This window comes from Benincasa hispida, chromosome 2 (assembly GCF_027475165.1).
Source record: "Benincasa hispida cultivar pf3 chromosome 2, pf3_genome.v1.1, whole genome shotgun sequence".
NCBI classification, from domain to species: domain Eukaryota; kingdom Viridiplantae; phylum Streptophyta; class Magnoliopsida; order Cucurbitales; family Cucurbitaceae; genus Benincasa; species Benincasa hispida.
This window is the reverse complement of record NC_143479.1, coordinates 62,590,789-62,608,874: the sequence shown is the minus strand read 5'-3', so window position 1 is coordinate 62,608,874 and position 18,086 is coordinate 62,590,789. Positions and strand designations below refer to the sequence as shown.

Genomic DNA, 18,086 nt, shown 5'->3' with positions numbered 1-18,086 from the left:
GTATATAGATATATCTTCAGTCAGTTTTGACATTTTCAAAAAGTGGTAGTAAAGTTAACTTTTGGTATCAATTATAATTTTTAAGCATGTGACTGATGCTGATTGATCAGCAATCGAGAGATTAAGATCATTGAGTCCTCAATGTGATGACAAATTCACATAAGCCAAGTTTTGGATGGCAGTCATATTTGGAAGAGAAGACCTGCATTATGTTGTATTTTTTGAGTTGGGAGTAATTGAAATGAACTCATTTTCATTCTCTGAAGGCCAGCTAATCAGTTATGTACAACAAAAGAGCTACCAACAATATGTATCCTGTGAGCTTCCAGTTCAGCATGAAGAATTGATACAAAGTGAAGGGACTGTCAAAGATAGGAGACAAAATTCCACACATGCTGATAATGATATTCGACAGTGGTGAGTGGGGCTACCTAAGCTAAGGTAGTAATGTCACTTCCAAATGTTTGTAGAATTAAGAGTATGTTCATATTGGTTGCAAGAAATTGGTTTTAAAGTGTTATTTACTCAACATTTGAGTGATTTAAAAGATTTTTTGAACTTGGGATTTAACTAAGTTATACCTCTAGGGGTCGTTTAGATTGCAGAAATTATTTTGTGGGTATGAGTATTAGATGTTCGAAATAATGTCTCCACAAGGTTATTAATATTTAGAAGTTAAGTGAATAATGAATGTGTTTGATTTAACAATTTTGAATATCGAAACTAAAACTAAATAATTAATCAAATGTAAAAGAATAAGTAATGTAGTCGTAATTAAATTTAATTATTAAATATATTGTTATATTGATTAGTTATTTAATCACTTAAAATTTAACAAAGAAATATTTTTTAAGTAAACATTATTTAAATTAATTTATTTGATTAATTAAACAAATATAAATTAATTAGAATATTAATAATTAATAATAAATTTTTATATTAAATAGTTAAGATAACATAAAATATCGTTCATAAATGTTTTGGTTGAAATTTATTAAGTCTAAATAATATATTTATATTTAATAATTAATTAAAAGGTAATTATTTTAAATAGTAAATTTATTGGAAATATTTTCAAATATAGTAAAATGTCACTATTTATTAATGATAAATAGTAATAAACACTAATAAACATTTATCAATGTTAGTGATAAATATTGATATACATTATTAAACAATAACATTTTGTCATATTTATAAACAACTTGACTCATTTTTCTATATTTAATCGTAATTTTTAATTAAAAATTAATACTAATAATCAGGTATGAAAATAAAATCTCACAAATATGGTGGATATTAAAAAAATTCATGTCATATAGATTTAATGACATTAAAATTTTATAGATAATAATATGTTGGATCTTAAAAAGTGAAATTTTATAAAACAAAGAACTATATTAAATGTTTTAAGAAATAGCATGTCACTATCAATAGGCCTTTATAGCCTTTTTTTTCATTGACTTGGAATATTTGCAACCATCTTAAGTGGGTCTTGCGGTGAGTGAAGCATTCATGGAACTTTTTGCATCTATAATGTCAAAAAGAACCGAGGGGATCTTTTATTTATTTATTTTTTAATTATTAATTTTTAAATTAAATTAGGTATTCCACAAGATTTGGATTTTTTATTGAAAATATTGATTAATAATGTGTAGAGATGTCCACGAGGCAAAGCTACGAATGGCTTACCCTTCTATGAGAATTTTTTTCCTTTTTCCTTTTTCTTTTTTAAATTAATTAAATTATTTTTTTTAAAAAAAATCAATTAACTTAAATAACTGCAACCCGAAAATTTTAATTGAATAGTTAATTTTTATGTAATCTTTTTTATATGATTAATCCACTGGGACAATTTCAATTTAAAGAGATATTATTCAAATTTTATAATAGAATACAATAATTACCTATCAAATTATTCATATACATAATCTAAATTTAAATATTTAATTAAAAAATATTCATTATCTTGATCATTAGACAAAAAAAAAATTGAAATTGAAATATAATATTATATAATAATAATTATCACATAACAACAAATATTATAATATTTATTGTTATGTTATAATTATTAACTAGGGCGAGATCAGCCCGTCCTTGCCTTATTTAGTTTATATGAAAAAAATTTCCTCACTACCTCCCTCGTTCCCACCACCTAAATTGAGAATCCTCATTGAAAAAATAATGAACATGTTAAAGTAGTTTTTGTAAATATTGGCTCACATGCGAGAGGATTTTAGTCTCTTATGTTTCACTTTTATTTAAATTTGGTATTCATGCTTTGAGAAAAAAATAATTATAATTTTTCTATGATATATTGAAATTTAGTAAAGTATCCTTGCAACAACAATTTAATGCATCAAATTATTTGGGAAAATGATTAACAAAAATTTGGATATTGGACTCAAACAATATTAGTCCTTTTCAAGGCAGTTAACCCATGGTTTTTCCTCCACTACAAAAAAAGTTTAATAAAGTAACACTTCCAAATTCATACTCTTAGAGCCAATTTTAGGTTGAAGTATTAATTGTTGATTTCATATGGTCCATTAGAGTTTTGCTTTTAACCATACATAATAAGCTGTCTAGCGGTAATTTTTGCATCTTTGGGGAAAAAAAAGATACAAAAGTTTTTCATTATTTGGTGGAAAGTTCATAAAAATATGGAATTTTTTTTGGAGATTAGAAACATAAATAAATAAAATCACTCCAATAAGAGTGTTCATCATGAACACCGTCTCAAACATTGATGTTGATGGAAATATCAAGGTCTTGATTTTACAGAAATTTTGATGAAAATATTAATAAAATATCTATTTTGATGGATATTTCTGAAAAAAAAATTATAAAATAAGTAAATTAGTAAATACATATTTTATAATTTTTAAACAAGTTAATATGTCTATTATTTATATTTTGTTTACCTCAATGACATTTTGTTGCTTACTTTTTATATTTTGTGGACTTTTTCTACAATACAGTGGAAATATTGATTCACTCTCATTTCGATATTCAACTCATGAAAATGTGGAAATATCGACAAAAATATCGACATGTCGCTAGAAACTTAATACTATGATCATGAATAGGGTTGCTTTCAAAATGATTTGTGTGCAGAACACACAAAAAAGAGCATCAAATTTAGCCTTTTTATTTTTGATATTGCTTTCTTTTTCTTTTTCTTTTTTTTTCTCAAAAAGTTTTTGATATCTTAATCATATTTTTAAAATTAAGAATTAAAAAATTATCCAAAAATGTTAAATATTTCATGATATTTCAGTGTGAACAACCGTGAAAATAATTGGGTGGGATAATATATTAATACGATACACACACACATATATATAATTAACCAATACCTTCCAATTGAATTAAAACCAAAGTACCCTCAAATTTGATAAATAAAAAATATATATTTTTCACGTCATTTTATATTTCATAATTTTGAGAGAAAGAAGTGTCATGTTAGATATTTTAAATAATATCATGTGGGTTTGAATTGTAAAATGATTAGAAAAATAATTGGTAAAACTATTTGATAGAAATGTTAGAAACATCAATTTTTTAGAAATGTCATGTTCTTTTTTAAACAATATAAATATAAAAGTTTAATTTAAAATATTAAAAATAACACACAAATATTTCACTATTTTAAATTTTAACACAAGTTAAAATTTCTTTTTATAAACATTGGTACACATACGGGATATCTGGTTGAATTTTCGATTTTTTATATTTATGGATTGAATCTATGAACATATAAAAATGTGGATAGAAGTGTTGAGGAAAATTTAAAACCTAATGACATATGGTATTGGTTACCCCATAATAAATGCTGTTTTTTGTTTCATTCTCCATTGACTTTCACTTTCTTTTCCCAACCAATGCTCTTCCACTCTCCAATAACTCTATTAATTTTCTTTGTACACATCCCCTAGAATTCCCTTTTTTTCTAAATATAAAATAGGAAGATTTTTAAAAATAGAAAAATAAGGAAAATAATTTATACAAAATAAAAAAAATTTAATTTTCTTTGATAGAAATTGATAGAAGTCAATCAATATTGATCAATGATAAAAACTCATAAAATTCTATCATTGATACTATGTATAGACGCCATCTATCAGTTTTTTTGCTATTTCTATAAATAGTTGACATTTTTTCTTTCTATGAAAATTATCCTATAAAAAAATGGAAAATATAGTTTTCTTATTTTTTGCTACCTCACGTTTCCTCTTTGTTTCAATTTTTAAAAGTGAATAAAATTGTTAAAGCAAATATAATTCAATTGACATATAAATATGTTAAAAGACTAAAAAAATATGTGTTTCAATCTTTTCTCCTAAGAAGAAAAATCAATGTAATAATTAACATCTAAAAAAATTGTTAAATGTTAATATATCATTTTGTCCCAAATATTTTTTTGAAACTGTCTTTATTTATTTTTGTTCAAACAACATGTTGGATGGAAAATAATTTTTGCCCTCTTAGTTGAAAACATATACCTCAACTACTTGAGTTAGGCTCAGTTTAACTAAATAATTTTAATTTTATATTTATATTTTGAGTATTATGTCTATTAGCAAAAAAAAAGAGAAAAGAAAAAATTTATATGTTAAATCAAAGATTAAAAATTAAATCAAAATCAAAATTTGTAATTGAGACTTATTGCGATTGATCCATCAATAGAATCTTGTTATGATTACATCACTTTTCATTACGGATTGGTAAACACGTCTTTAGTTGAAAATATATATCTTAACTAATACTCAGATTAACTAAATAAATGTATATTTGTACTTTGACTATTATGTCTATTAAGTGAAAAAGAAAAAAGGAAAAAAAAGTTTAGATCAAAAGATAAAAATTAAGGCAAGACCAAAAAGTTAGAGATGAAGAATATGAAATTTATCAATTTTTTTTTTCAATTTCATTAACTAGTTTTCAAAATTGGGTTATTACTTTAAACTTGAATAAACATTACATTAAATGAATTACAAGACATTATTATTATTTTGGGTTAAAATTAGCATGTGAATAAAAGTATGTGTTAAAAATTGTCTTGTCTGAAATTTAAACTGACAAAATTAAAATTTTGAGGTAAAACTTGATATACATCCACCAAAGAAATCTGAAAAAAAAAAAACTGAATATTTGTTAAAAAGTAATTAAAGATTAAAAAACATTATCATAAAACTATTAAATTATTTATATTTATCACATATATTGGGGATGGGAATGTGGAAATGTAGCTGGCACAGTTGCATATATCACTTACCCAATCACAAGTCCCTATCTCCATCACACACAAAAGTCAAGTGGACCAATGCATAATTTTACACTCTTATAAGAATTTATAAAGTAATATAACAATAGTACCCAAATATTTAGGGCCCTTTTAAGGTAAATTTATCAATTTATTTATAAATATAGAAAAATGTCATCCTTTATCGGTCCTAGATCGCGATAGACCACAATAAAGAAAAATAAACTAACTTAATTACAAATATAGCAAAATGTGACTGTCAATTATAGATGTCTATGGTAATCAATTGTGGTTTATTACTAATAGACGGTGACATTTTACTATACTTGAAACATATTTTCAGCAGTTTTACTATTTAAAATAATTATTCAAATATAATTTTAAAAAAAATTACTTTTTAATCCTCAACAAGAATAGATTTATTTATATTTAGTTTTAAGTTTTCAAAATTCAATTTTTGAATCCCCTAGCTTTTATAAATAAGTGCATTTGTTTATGAGTTTACAAAGTTTACCTTTTTAGTTCTTAGCTTTTTTAGAACAAGCTTAAAAGGTGATGTTGTAATTTTTTAGTTTTTATTATTTTAAATAATTATATGAAATTTTGAATTAAGAAACAAGTTTAAAAAATAATGTTAGAGAGAAATGTTTATCTTTTTAATTTAAATGATTATAATAAATTATTTTAGGACATTTTAAAAGTAATATTAAAAATTCAGGACTAATAATAGTAAATTTTGAAATTTAGTGAACAATTGCAAATATTCTTAAAATTTGGGTAAATATCAATTTATACTCCTAAACTTTTGAGATTGTATCAATTTAAACCCTAAACTAATAATTGTATCAATGTAAACCCTAAACTTTGTGGTTATATTAATTATACTCAGACTAATAATTGCATCAATTTAAACCCTGAATTTTATGGGTTGTATCAATTTAAACCTTGAATTTTCATAAATGTATCAATTTAAAACTTTCATTATGTTTCATATGGATAAACATAGTGTAAGCCTTGTAATTTTATCAATTAAACCTCTAAACTTACATAAGTTTGATTGAAAAAAATTAAATGATTTGTTGATATTTTTCAAACTAAATGTGAAGAAAAGTGTAAATTGATACAATTATGAAAATTTAAAGTTTAAATTGATATACCTATGAAAGTTCAAGATTTAAATTGATACAACTGTTAGTTTGGGGTTTAAATTGATACAACCTTCAAAATTCAGGATTTAAATTGATAAACTCCAGAAGTTTAGGGTTCACACTGATACAATTATTAGTTTGGAATTTAAATTGATACAACCCCTAAAGTTTAGAGAAAGTTCAAAAGTATAAATTAAAAATTTACGCTTAAAATTTTGCAGACTAAAAAGTTATATTTTAAAATTTTAAATATTCTCTAAAACTTGAAGACTTAAAAAGATAATTTTTCAAAAGAAGGAGAGGATGAAACGAAAAGGCATAGGGTTTGATAAACAAAGCTTCCAAAATTGTTGTGATACAAAAGACAAGGACAATTCCTTCACTAAATACAAAACCACTGGACCAATCCTTCTTCTTTAAACCCATTTGCTCCTCACGAGACACTAACTCATACATACAAAGAGAATTAGGAGAAAGATTTTAGAAGAAAAAAATAATTAGAGGGATGGAGAGAAAGCAAAATTATTTAATAATCTCATCATAATGTGACGTTCTCTTAATAATGATGGGATATAAATTTGAAATTTTATATACCCTAACTAACTATTAGATATGAATTCGAACTATTTTTGTAATTTTTATCTCATACATCTAATAGTGTAAAGCGATTAGTTGTATTATTTTAATCACTTTAAATACTTACTCTATAAAAATTAGAAAAAGGGGGAAAAAGAAAAATTTATAAAATCAGTGTGTGACGAAGTTGATGGCAAATGATTGCTTCTTATAAATTCAAGGTTAAAAATTGTTTTTGGTCCCTAACCTTTTATAGAAGTAACAATTTAATTTATGAATTTAATTGGTAATGATTTAATCCTTATATTTTTAAATTTATAATAATTTAATCATTGAACTTTAATAAATAACAATTTAGTCCCTATATTTTGAGAATAACAATTTAGTCTCTATCATGAAAAATTTCATCAAAATGAACCGTCAACTTTTATTATGTAACTACTTAATCTTTATAATTCATAAGGAAATTGATTTTCGATCAATTTATCCATCTATATATATAAGAAATTTTATTAAATCTTGATAATCTTTTCACAATAGAGACTTAAACGTTACAAATTATATTTATCACTTATTAAAATTTAAGAACTAAAATGTTATAAATTTGAAACTACATGGACTAAATCGTTAATAATTATAGTTCAGGAACTACATTGTTACTTTCACAAAAGTTTAGAGACAAAAAATGTTTTTAACATAAATTTAAAAAACCTAGTTCCTTCTAAAAAATCAATAAACATAAACTTTTTCTTCAGAACATTCTCGATAGATTGAACCATTAACTTTTGAGATGACAGTGGATGCGTTATTCACTATCGAGCATCTATATTTTTCATATCTCCCAACATTGTAAATAATTATCACCCACATTGTGGACTATAAGCCTCCTTGAATAATTCATAAGGGAAGCAGAGGAAGAGAGATAGAGACAAAGAATGACCTCCTAGAAAGGGAAACTCCAACCTCCATTTTAAACAAACCATTTATCTTTGTGAAACTCCATCTTCTTCCTTTTGTAGCTCTCACCTCATGGAAGTTCACAACAATTCAATGGCACCACCACCACCAAGAAACCACATCCATAACCACAACTATTCCAAATTCCACCAACATTACCACAACCACAATGCCATTCTCAGCTCAAATTCCTTCCTCATTATCATTGCCTCAATCATTTCTATCACCATTCTCCTTGCCATTTTCCTCCTCATCTTCATGCTTCTCCGCCTCAAATCCGCTCGAAACACCGCCACCGCCACCGCTGCCGCCTCCGCCGCTGCACAATCCACCACATTCATCATCCCCCACACAACCATCAATTTTGATTCAAGCCCAGGTAACCCATTTTCTTGTATTCTTTGTTTTCAAAGCAAAAATTGAAAGAAATTTTGATTGGTGAAATTGGGTCTGGAGTTTTGCAGAAGTGAAGGGGGGTGGGTGCTTATATGGGGGAAATTCTGGGAGAATTCCTCAGTACAGAATCAGGGGAGTTCAAGTTTTCACTTATAAGGAACTGGAATTGGCTACTGATAATTTTAATGAAGCAAATGTCATTGGAAATGGAAGATTAGGGTTTGTGTATAGAGGAGTTCTTGCAGATGGAGCTGTGGTTGCCATTAAAATGCTCCATAGAGATGGCAAACAGAGGGAACGTTCTTTCAGAATGGAGGTCAATAACTCTCTCTCTCTCTTTCTCTCTCTAAACTACACTTATTTTGAGTCTTTTGACTTTCCATTAACAATGCCAGCTTTCAAGTTCTTGGAGTTGGTGTTACCAGCTACATCTTTCTTCTAGCTATATTATTAATTTGTTTGTAATGAGACAAAAGGATTAACTTGGTGGACGTGTTAGTTTTTGACGTAAAACTTTCAGATTTGTCGATTTGAACTATGGATTTTATCGGAATGGTTTAAATATATTATCTGACATTCTGAATGACCAAAAACGAGATCTAGTTAATATGTAATTTATGATTTTGGTCCTAAAGTTTAGAGGGGTGTCATATACAAAACCTCTAATTCTATTGGTGTTTTAATATCTGTATTTTCTTGTATTTCCCTCTCTTTCTCCCTAGTTAACACACTATTAGTGAATCACATAAATCTTTATATTGTTTTTTCTGTTTATGCTTTCTTTATTTGTTGATTTCATTTCTGGTAAAATAACTTTGAATAGGTGATACGTGGATGAGACTACCTTTTTAGGTATTAGTTCTTATACTTTTATTTGGTTGGTTTCTGACTATGTTTGAGTGTAGCCATTTTCTTGACATGATTTTGAAAGTTGTCGTTATTGATTTCGAGATTAGAGTTTAAATCGATGAAATTGAAAGTTTAATTAAGGAGACTCCCTCCTATTGATAGCAGGTGGATCTCCTAAGCCGCTTGCACTCTCCTTGTTTGGTGGAGTTGCTTGGCTACTGTGCTGACCAACACCATAGGCTTCTGATATTTGAATTTATGCATAATGGTACTCTTCATCATCATCTACATAATCCCAACAGTGAATCTCGGCCATTGGATTGGAATACTAGATTGAGGATAGCCCTTGATTGTGCCAAGGCTCTTGAGTTCCTCCATGAGCATGCAGTTCCATCTGTTATTCATAGAAACTTCAAGTGCACCAATGTTCTACTGGATCAGGATTTCCGAGCCAAGGTTTCGGATTTCGGTTCGGCCAAGATGGGCTCTGACAAGATCAATGGTCAGATATCTACACAAGTCCTGGGAACCACAGGATATCTAGCACCAGAGTGAGTCTTCAAACAAGCCTCTAGTTTTTCATTACTGTCAATCTTTTGAATTCCTTCTACCAAAAAAAATCAATCCAAGTCTTCAAAATGCCTCCACATGAATCCCACGACGCCTATTGCGTTAATAGTTTATTAGGTGACGGTATGGGACGTTGAATTGAATTATGAAGTTTGGAGTTAGGAAGTCTATGTTTGGGGTGCAAAGTTGTTTAATCTGAAGTTAGGAAACATTAGAGGTAGGGAGGAAGAAAGATGAGAAGATGGAGTTTCTTGATAAATATGTACATGTCAATAGTGAATATTGTTGAAGTTGGTGAGGTTGAGTTATTTAAGATTGACTTATGAAGAATGTGAATACACGTCTATCCGATTACATATAGCTCAATATTTTAAAGGAGTATAGATTGCGGTAGTACCGAGTCGATCTTTTTATTAATGTTACTAGAAGAAGTATAAACCTTTATAATTTATGAGAAAATTTCTGGGGTAATGCAGTTACTTCAAGCATGTTCATAGCATTAGTTCCATATTTAAGTTTACAATTCTCTGTTGGGAATGTGCAGGTATGCTTCAACTGGAAAACTTACAACAAAGTCAGATGTGTACAGCTATGGTGTTGTGCTGCTAGAGCTATTGACCGGTCGAGTGCCGGTTGATATCAAGCGACCGCAGGGCGAGCATGTTCTTGTCTCGTGGGTTAGTTAATTCTGTTACATTTCAACAACCTATAAGGCTGCAAAAAACTACGATAAAATAATATTTAACAGAGCTATACTGAACCATATAATCATCATATATAAGAAGTCTGATCTATTACATGACTTGTAGGCTCTCCCAAGGCTGACTAGCAGAGAAAAAGTAGAGAAAATGATTGACCCAGCTATTCAAGGGAAGTACTCAAAAAAGGATTTAATTCAGGTTTGTTAAGCGTTAATTAGGATTATGAATGTGCTAATCTTACCATTTTTTTAATGACCCTATAAGTATATGATTCTCAGGTAGCAGCCATTGCAGCCATGTGTGTGCAGCCCGAAGCCGACTACCGGCCTTTGATGACCGACGTCGTGCAGTCTCTGGTTCCTCTAGTTAAGAGCCCGTCATCGTCGTCTCGATTCTTCAATTGACATCTGAGTGAAAATTATGCAAGATCAAGATAGCCTTCATGGTTCACTAAAGTAGGTTTCTTTTTGGTGCTTCCTGCAGTTACTTTATATAACTTTTATGAAATGCAGATTAGAGCATGTCAATGTGAACCTATAGAAGCTACACACATCTAAATTCAATTCTCTTAATCAGAAAATGAGACATGTACATAAACTTTTTGAGTATCATTTGATGCTACAAATATTAAACTGTCAAGAAAGTTGCTATGTGGTTGCAGTATAGATCTTAGCTCAGAGCTAAGTGTTTTTTTGAATTATCAAATCATATTTTCATGAGTCGAGTAACAGTTAAAGGAGTTCATAAACCATTTAGAACTATTAATTTCTAAACTTTAGGACTAAAGTGTCCCTTGTTATAACTGTAGAGATCAAATAAACATCAATTTCAAATTTCAGAGACCAAAAATATAGTTCGCCAACAACAAAGAAATAAATAAAGATATTACAATATTTAGCGTGTAAAATTATGAAAATAGGTGATAAAAATTGGTATTAGCATGTTAGCATAATCGTACTTGGAGTTCTTCAAACCTGAGATTGAAGTTAATAAACTAGAGTTTGACCAACACTTGAGACTCTTTTGTTAAAATATCATTTTAATCCTAATATTTTGAGATTTGTACTATTTTATCTATGTATTTTTAAATGTCCAAATTTAATTTTTGTATTTTCAAGATATTTTAAAATTAGTCCATATTGTTAGTTTATTATTAACTAAAAAAAATTACCAAATTTGATAAAATTAACTTTAAACTAGCAATAAGGGCTAATCTTGAGACTTATTGAAAGTACATAGACAAATTTTATTAATTTGAAAGTACATGATTAAAAGTATAGGGACCAAAATGATATTGTTTATATCCCTATCCTAAAATTCATCCTAAACTCAACTTCTCATATGTCGTCTAAATTGATATTTGCCATAAGATTGACCTTCGGACATCGTAATACAATTATAATGTCATTATTTGCCAATATCTATGGTAAGATTGATTAGACGTTCAGATAAGAGATATTTTGTTAGGTCTATACCATCTTAAGTTTTCTCTAAATGCTTGTCTTTTAAGTCTCAAATCTTAGAAAGAAGAACAGAATCTTTTTAACTATAAAACAAGAATGTAGGATAGAAGAAATCTAGAGACTAGCCAACTTTAAGTAATAGGACTAGCCACAACCATAAACTTTACAATCAATACAAAAAAAATCCAACATGGGAGCATCTTATCATGAAGTAAGAAACTCATGTATATCCTAACAATGGAGGTAGAAGAAAAGCTAAAATCACTGGAGTTTCATAAATAAGACAATATTCTAGCCCATTTATATAGTTGTGTTCTTTCTATTGGAACATTAAAAAAAAAAAAAAAAAAAAAAAGTTGACAAGATAAATAATGCAGTGGGAAGAGACAAAGAAACTAGAAGTGTAGAGAATTTTCTCTGGACAAAGGTTGAGAATGAAATATCGACCTTTGATATGGTACTTAATAGAAACTTTTTTTTCTATTAAGTTAGGCTCAAATCGATACCTTTAAAATGGTAATACGTTTTCTATTAAATTACATTTTTAGTTTATGAACTTTCATGTTTGTGACTTTGATCCTTGAACATGCTTTAAATTAAACAGTATCTTAATAGGTTTATGAGATTTTAATGTGTTTAATAGTTACCTTTAATTTTAAAAATATCATATAAATCTATAAACTTTCAATTTGCGTTTAACATATCTTTGATATATTGAACATTTCTTAAAATTAATGACTCATTGATATAAAATTAAATTTTGGTTAACATTTTAGTTCCTATGTTTTGAAATTTGTTCAATGTTAGTTCTTGTACTTCTAATCAATCATAAATTTAGTCTCTCAAAGTTAATGAAATATCAATTCTGTCAAATTGATTTGTGAAATTTGATAAAATGTTAAATTTAATAGACAAATTTAAACTTTTGTAGCACGTTTTAAAGTTTAGAATGACGACATCCAATACAAAATTAGATGCTCAAATAAGCTTAAGGACTTGACGTGTTAGCTCAATTCCAATTTTTCAATTTTATGCTCTTGATTATACGTAAAATTGTATAGTTTCTTATGCCAATGTCATTTCCAACGAAAGATGAAGCTTTTTTTCAATATGCTACTTCATCCAATTTCAAATTTTCTCAATGTTCAACTTTATTTTCAATCCAAAACTTTCATTTATAAAGAAATTGAATTTGAAAAAAAAAAATAATATTTATTTTAACCTCATTCAAAACTTTTTCCATTAAATTTTTACATCAAAATTAAATTGATGTTAGTTTTTATTACCATCCAAAACTTTCATTTCCACATCATTTCACCTCAAAATATTCCTAAACTTTATTTTATTTTACAATTTTTTTTTCATTTATTTTTTAATTTTATTCTATTGCATTGACATTTACAATATACATCTAAATGTTATGTTACTCTAAAAAAATGATAATTAAAATTGTTAATCATAGTCTAATTAAGCCATAATCAAAGTTTCATTAACTAATTAAAACAACTTCCATCAATTTTTATATAGTTCCCCGAAATTTCATATTGATATTTTCATCAATATTTTCATAAAATTGGGACCTCGATATTTCTATCGACATCTACATTTCAAATATTGGTTTTAAGTCATTTGGCACATAATAAAAAAAAAAATAAAAGTAATTTATTTAAAAAAATTATCACCTGACAAATTTTTATTGAAAATTGTGACGTGCACGAAAATGAGTGCAACCGATAACGGAAGTCTTTTTTTTTCTAAAGACTTCTTGTGTTGCAAATTAGGATGAATGTATATAGACCTCGAAGTTTTCACTCCAATAAAAAAGGGAATCAGGTGACAAACTTCTAAATGAGGTGAGAAGCAAAGAATGAATGATTTTATTAGCAGATCAATTTGATTTTGCCTCGTCTCCATTTGGTATAATGGTACTGAGCATGTTCAGATCGTTAAAAAATTAGTGTAAACTTAGTTCACAAGTAATTTAATTAGTTTTATTTTTAATTTATGGTAATGGGTTAATTTAGAGCCGTAGGAGGATAGTAACTTAATGGCTTAGTGGGATTAATAGATGAGAATTTCAAAGTTAGTGGTTGTGAAACCCAGATTCCCATTTTTCCTGGTTAAGGGAATTAACTAAGTGGAAGTTACATTCTATTTTAAAGAGTAGGAAAATTCTAAGTGTTTAAATAAAGATTGTTTAGTAGCTTTGAGATAAGCCTTAACTAGTGAAAAATTGGCTAAGTATAACCCATGCGTTGGAAGCTAGAAAATTGACTAAGTGTTGTTCCATGTGATGGCTTTGCTCATTTAGAGGTTATTTGGGCATTAAAGGAAGCCAAAGTGTGGCCAAGAGAAATGCATGCGGCAGCCAATGTCTTGAGAGGTTAGAAAAACGCATGCGGCAGCCTCAAGTTACACGGACAAGGGCACTAGGCGTTGGAGTGCGCACGCTGGTTGATCATGTAGTAAAAGGAGCAGTGCTACGCGATGGCATGCGGCGATGCTACGCGATGGATGCGGCAATGCTACGCGATGGAGGCATGCAACAATGCTACATGATGGTATGCGGCGATGTTATACGATGGATGCGGTGATGCTACGCGATGGTATGCGGCAACACTATGCGATGGTGCTATGTGGCGGCCTTGCTAAAGGATGAGCTAGGCGATGAAACAAGCTATGGTGGACGCATGGTGAATTGTCCTTGCGTTGCTAAGGCTTGCGGTAATAAGGTTTATGAGGTTAGATGCGTTGGTCATAAGGTATGCATTAGCAAGAGCCTAGGTGATGGTGAGCTATACCATGAGGTGTTGAATTGAGAACCAAGTTGACCCAAAGGTTGTTATGCGTTAGTGATGTGCTATGTGCCGAGGACATTCGAGGCATGTGGACGTATAGGACAAGGCTTGAACAAATAGTATGCGGTGGAAGAGGGTTGGTCATAATCTTAGTTGAGCGCATAAGGCAAAGGTAAGCCATGCGGTAAAGGGAATACGGCCAAGGATGAGCCTTGCGAGCATCTAGTATATGCGACCAAGTTGCGTCAATGGGATGCACGAGGGAAGGTTGCGTTAATTGGAAATGGCACAACCGAGGTTAGTAGGTCGCATATGGAGAAAGGTGCTAGGCGAAAATGACTTGAAGGGTGTTATGTTGAGATTTAAAGATACCGCAAGGGCACAAGGTAAGGTTGGATGAACGCATATGAAGATGGATGGACGCATATGACGCTGGATGAGCGCATATGAGATGGATGGACGCATTCAAGGTCGTCATCCGAACATGTGGCTTGTTAGGAAAAAACCTTAGGCCTTAAGAAAATGAGGTGGATGCACAAGAAGACATGCAAACTTGAGAGCTATATGTTGATAAAAGGGGAAGAAGAAACCTTAGATTGCGATGACACAAGGTTGCGTTAATAGTGTAAGGAAAGGACACTTGGACATGCGGTCAAGTAGGAGGTGTCGGCCTTGGAGAGATTCTGGACGCCTATAAATAGGGCCAAGGACTTTAGATAAGAACTCAAATTCTCTTCAAAGGACAGAAAGAAGAGTGTATGAAGGCTAATTGGGAGGAGACTATGCGCTGATGAAGGAACGCATGCATTGGTACCAAGACCATGCGTCTGTCATGAAGTTCCAAGAGAAGAAGATGCTGTCGAACAGGAAGGTCTGGGAGTAGCATCAATTTGGGACGAAGAGTTCTTTCAGAATACTCGTGCATTTGGAGTGATTCTAAAGCCACCTAAAATCTAGGAGAGTCTAGTTTTCAGGGTAGGGTTGCCGGAGAAGAAGCTCTAAGGAATCAGGTTGGAGAATGAGGAAAAGACAGAAGGATCGAGCTGTCGGGTAAGCTTAGGCCAGCCTTGATGTTTTAATATTTTCGGCCAAACCACGAGGAGTTCGAATCTAATATTTTATGGTAAGCTTCCTAAGACATTTTAGATCATGTTTGTAGAAGGAAGTAACCTGAGATAAAGCCTAGAACTATGAATAATATGAGCTTTAAATTGAATCTGAAATTTAGGGTTCAAGAGAGCCCGAGGTGATCAAGGAACTTCTTGAAAGAAAGATTCCTACCTTACCAAGGTGAGTGGTACTTTCCTTTAAGTCTTAAAGCATATATTTTAGAGTAATTGTATATGCTTATGTTATGAATGAGTATCTAGTTTGAGAATGAGATTATGTGATCGGGATAGTCGGGGGGTCAATAGACCTTGTTCCTAAGCCCGAAAGCAAAATCTCACGGGATGGTCAGAGGACCAAGAGGTCTAGCTTCTGAGCCTGTGGGAGGATCCTCGTATGGGATGGTCAGAGGGCCGATGGGCTTAGCTTATGAGCCCATGAGCAGGGAGCTATGTGCACATAGGAGACAATGGAAACAAAAAGAGTAAGCATTGTAAGTTTAGTAACAGTGAACTATCTACCGTGTAGGTAAAGAATAGACTCATTCTAAATAGTTATCAGTTTAGCTATCTACCGTGCGTGTAGATAGAGTTGAGAACAGAATCATTCAAAGCTGAGGTGATATGCTTGTTATTTATGAGTTGAAATAGATTTTAGAAGTTGCTTACCACTCATTGAGCTCTGTGAAGCTCATTTTTTTCTTTCATATTTTCTTCCCAGGTAGCGAAAGGTGAGAAGTTCCAGGATGCTAATAATGTCAAGGTCTGCCATAAGCCACAGTTACACTTCCAAGGGTTTTAAAGAGTCGTTTTTATAAACTTTTGTAGTTAAGTCTTGGAGTTGTATAAACATTACATTGTTGTGAAATAAAAATGGGCATACTTAATTAGTTGTTGTATATCTCCTTGAGTTAAACTTTACTGAGTGTAGTAAAGAGGTTCAGACGGATTGTAGGTATCACTAAAGGGAATCTACGATCCCTCATGCCTCTTCTCGGGCTCAGGAATGTGGGCTCGGGGCGGGATGTGACAGTGGTAGAATTTAAAGGTTAGTGTATTAATGGCTAATTTTTTAATTGCCTATAAACACTTGTAATCTTTCTACTTCAATGCATATAGAAATTAATTGAGTGCTATGCATGGTTCCTTGGTAACTTCTAGTTTGATCAGGGAAACCACAGAAAATGAATATGCTAGTGAAGGTTACAGATTCAGTTAAGAGAAAGAAACTTATAATATCGTAGTTACTCATGGTTATTTTGGCTAATTGATCTTCCAATATGCTAGTTTCAATAACTCTCGTTCTTTACATTTCTTCCTAGCTACTTGGCCTGTAGTAGGTATTTGGTTCACCGCTTTAAGTATTAGCACTATGGCTTTCAACTTAAATGGTTTCAATTTCAACCAATCTGTATTTGATAGTCAAGGTCGTGTAATTAATACCCGGGCTGATATTATTAACCGTGCTAATTTTGGTATGGAAGTTATGTATGAGCGTTACACTTAATTCTCTGTGTAACATTTTTCTCTTGTTTTTGTCATCCGTTATTTTCGCTTTATTTTTTTTGTTACACAAATACTAGAGTTTTTGTTTATACAAGACGAGATTATTTTTTATCCTTGCTCTATTGAAGAGTCAGAATTAGCCTATGAAGATGTTACTTCACAAACCATTTCTTCATTGTAGCTAGTGTTAAGAGAAATCTTGAGCACCATTGGAGAGGTACATGAACATCTTTGAACTCTTTGGAAGTAGCGTCTCTTGTTTAAGAATAAAAGTCGGTATTCTAATCAAGAGCTTGAATGACAAAAAGCCCAAAAATTGATGGTAATTAATCAACTTTTTAAGAGTTTTAAATAGGTAGAGCAGATGCAAATATAGTAATGAGATCTAAAGTATTATTAGATATAGTATAATATACAAGAATTTACAAATTTAGCCAAATTTAGATATAGTTTCGGAAGTCTATCGATGATAGACTATATTACTAATAGGAGTCTATCCATGATATAGTCTATCACTAATAGGAGTCTACCAACAAAATATTCCTGGTAGAGTCTTTTGCTATACACTTGTTATGGGTAAAAATATAGTTAATTGTCTAGCCTAACAAGGATGACCTAATGGGCCATTCCAATATAAATTAGATTATTTCTAAGGGCTACATTCTTAATGGTTGTATCAGCTAATTAAGGTGGTAATGACCAATTAATCACTGAAAAGATTAGTTAACCAAGTGATGGTTACGAAAT

At 30.2% G+C, this 18,086-nt stretch overlaps 1 protein-coding gene across 2 annotated transcripts; it reads left to right on the top strand.

Annotated features, from left to right (window-relative positions):
* Positions 1–7,848: 7,848 nt before the first annotated feature.
* LOC120070816 (Protein kinase superfamily protein) lies at positions 7,849–11,116 on the top strand. 2 transcript variants are annotated; one of them, XM_039022701.2, is made up of 6 exons: positions 7,849–8,329; positions 8,415–8,662; positions 9,361–9,746; positions 10,310–10,442; positions 10,575–10,664; positions 10,745–11,116. In XM_039022701.2, exons 1-6 carry the CDS (start codon positions 8,023–8,025, stop codon positions 10,868–10,870), a joined length of 1,290 nt encoding a protein of 429 aa, XP_038878629.1. In that variant the 5' UTR covers positions 7,849–8,022; the 3' UTR covers positions 10,871–11,116. The 2 variants fall into 2 exon arrangements, with proteins under 2 accessions (XP_038878629.1, XP_038878628.1); XM_039022700.2 differs by having other exon boundaries at positions 7,889–8,329; positions 9,358–9,746.
* The last annotated feature ends 6,970 nt before the right edge of the window (positions 11,117–18,086 follow it).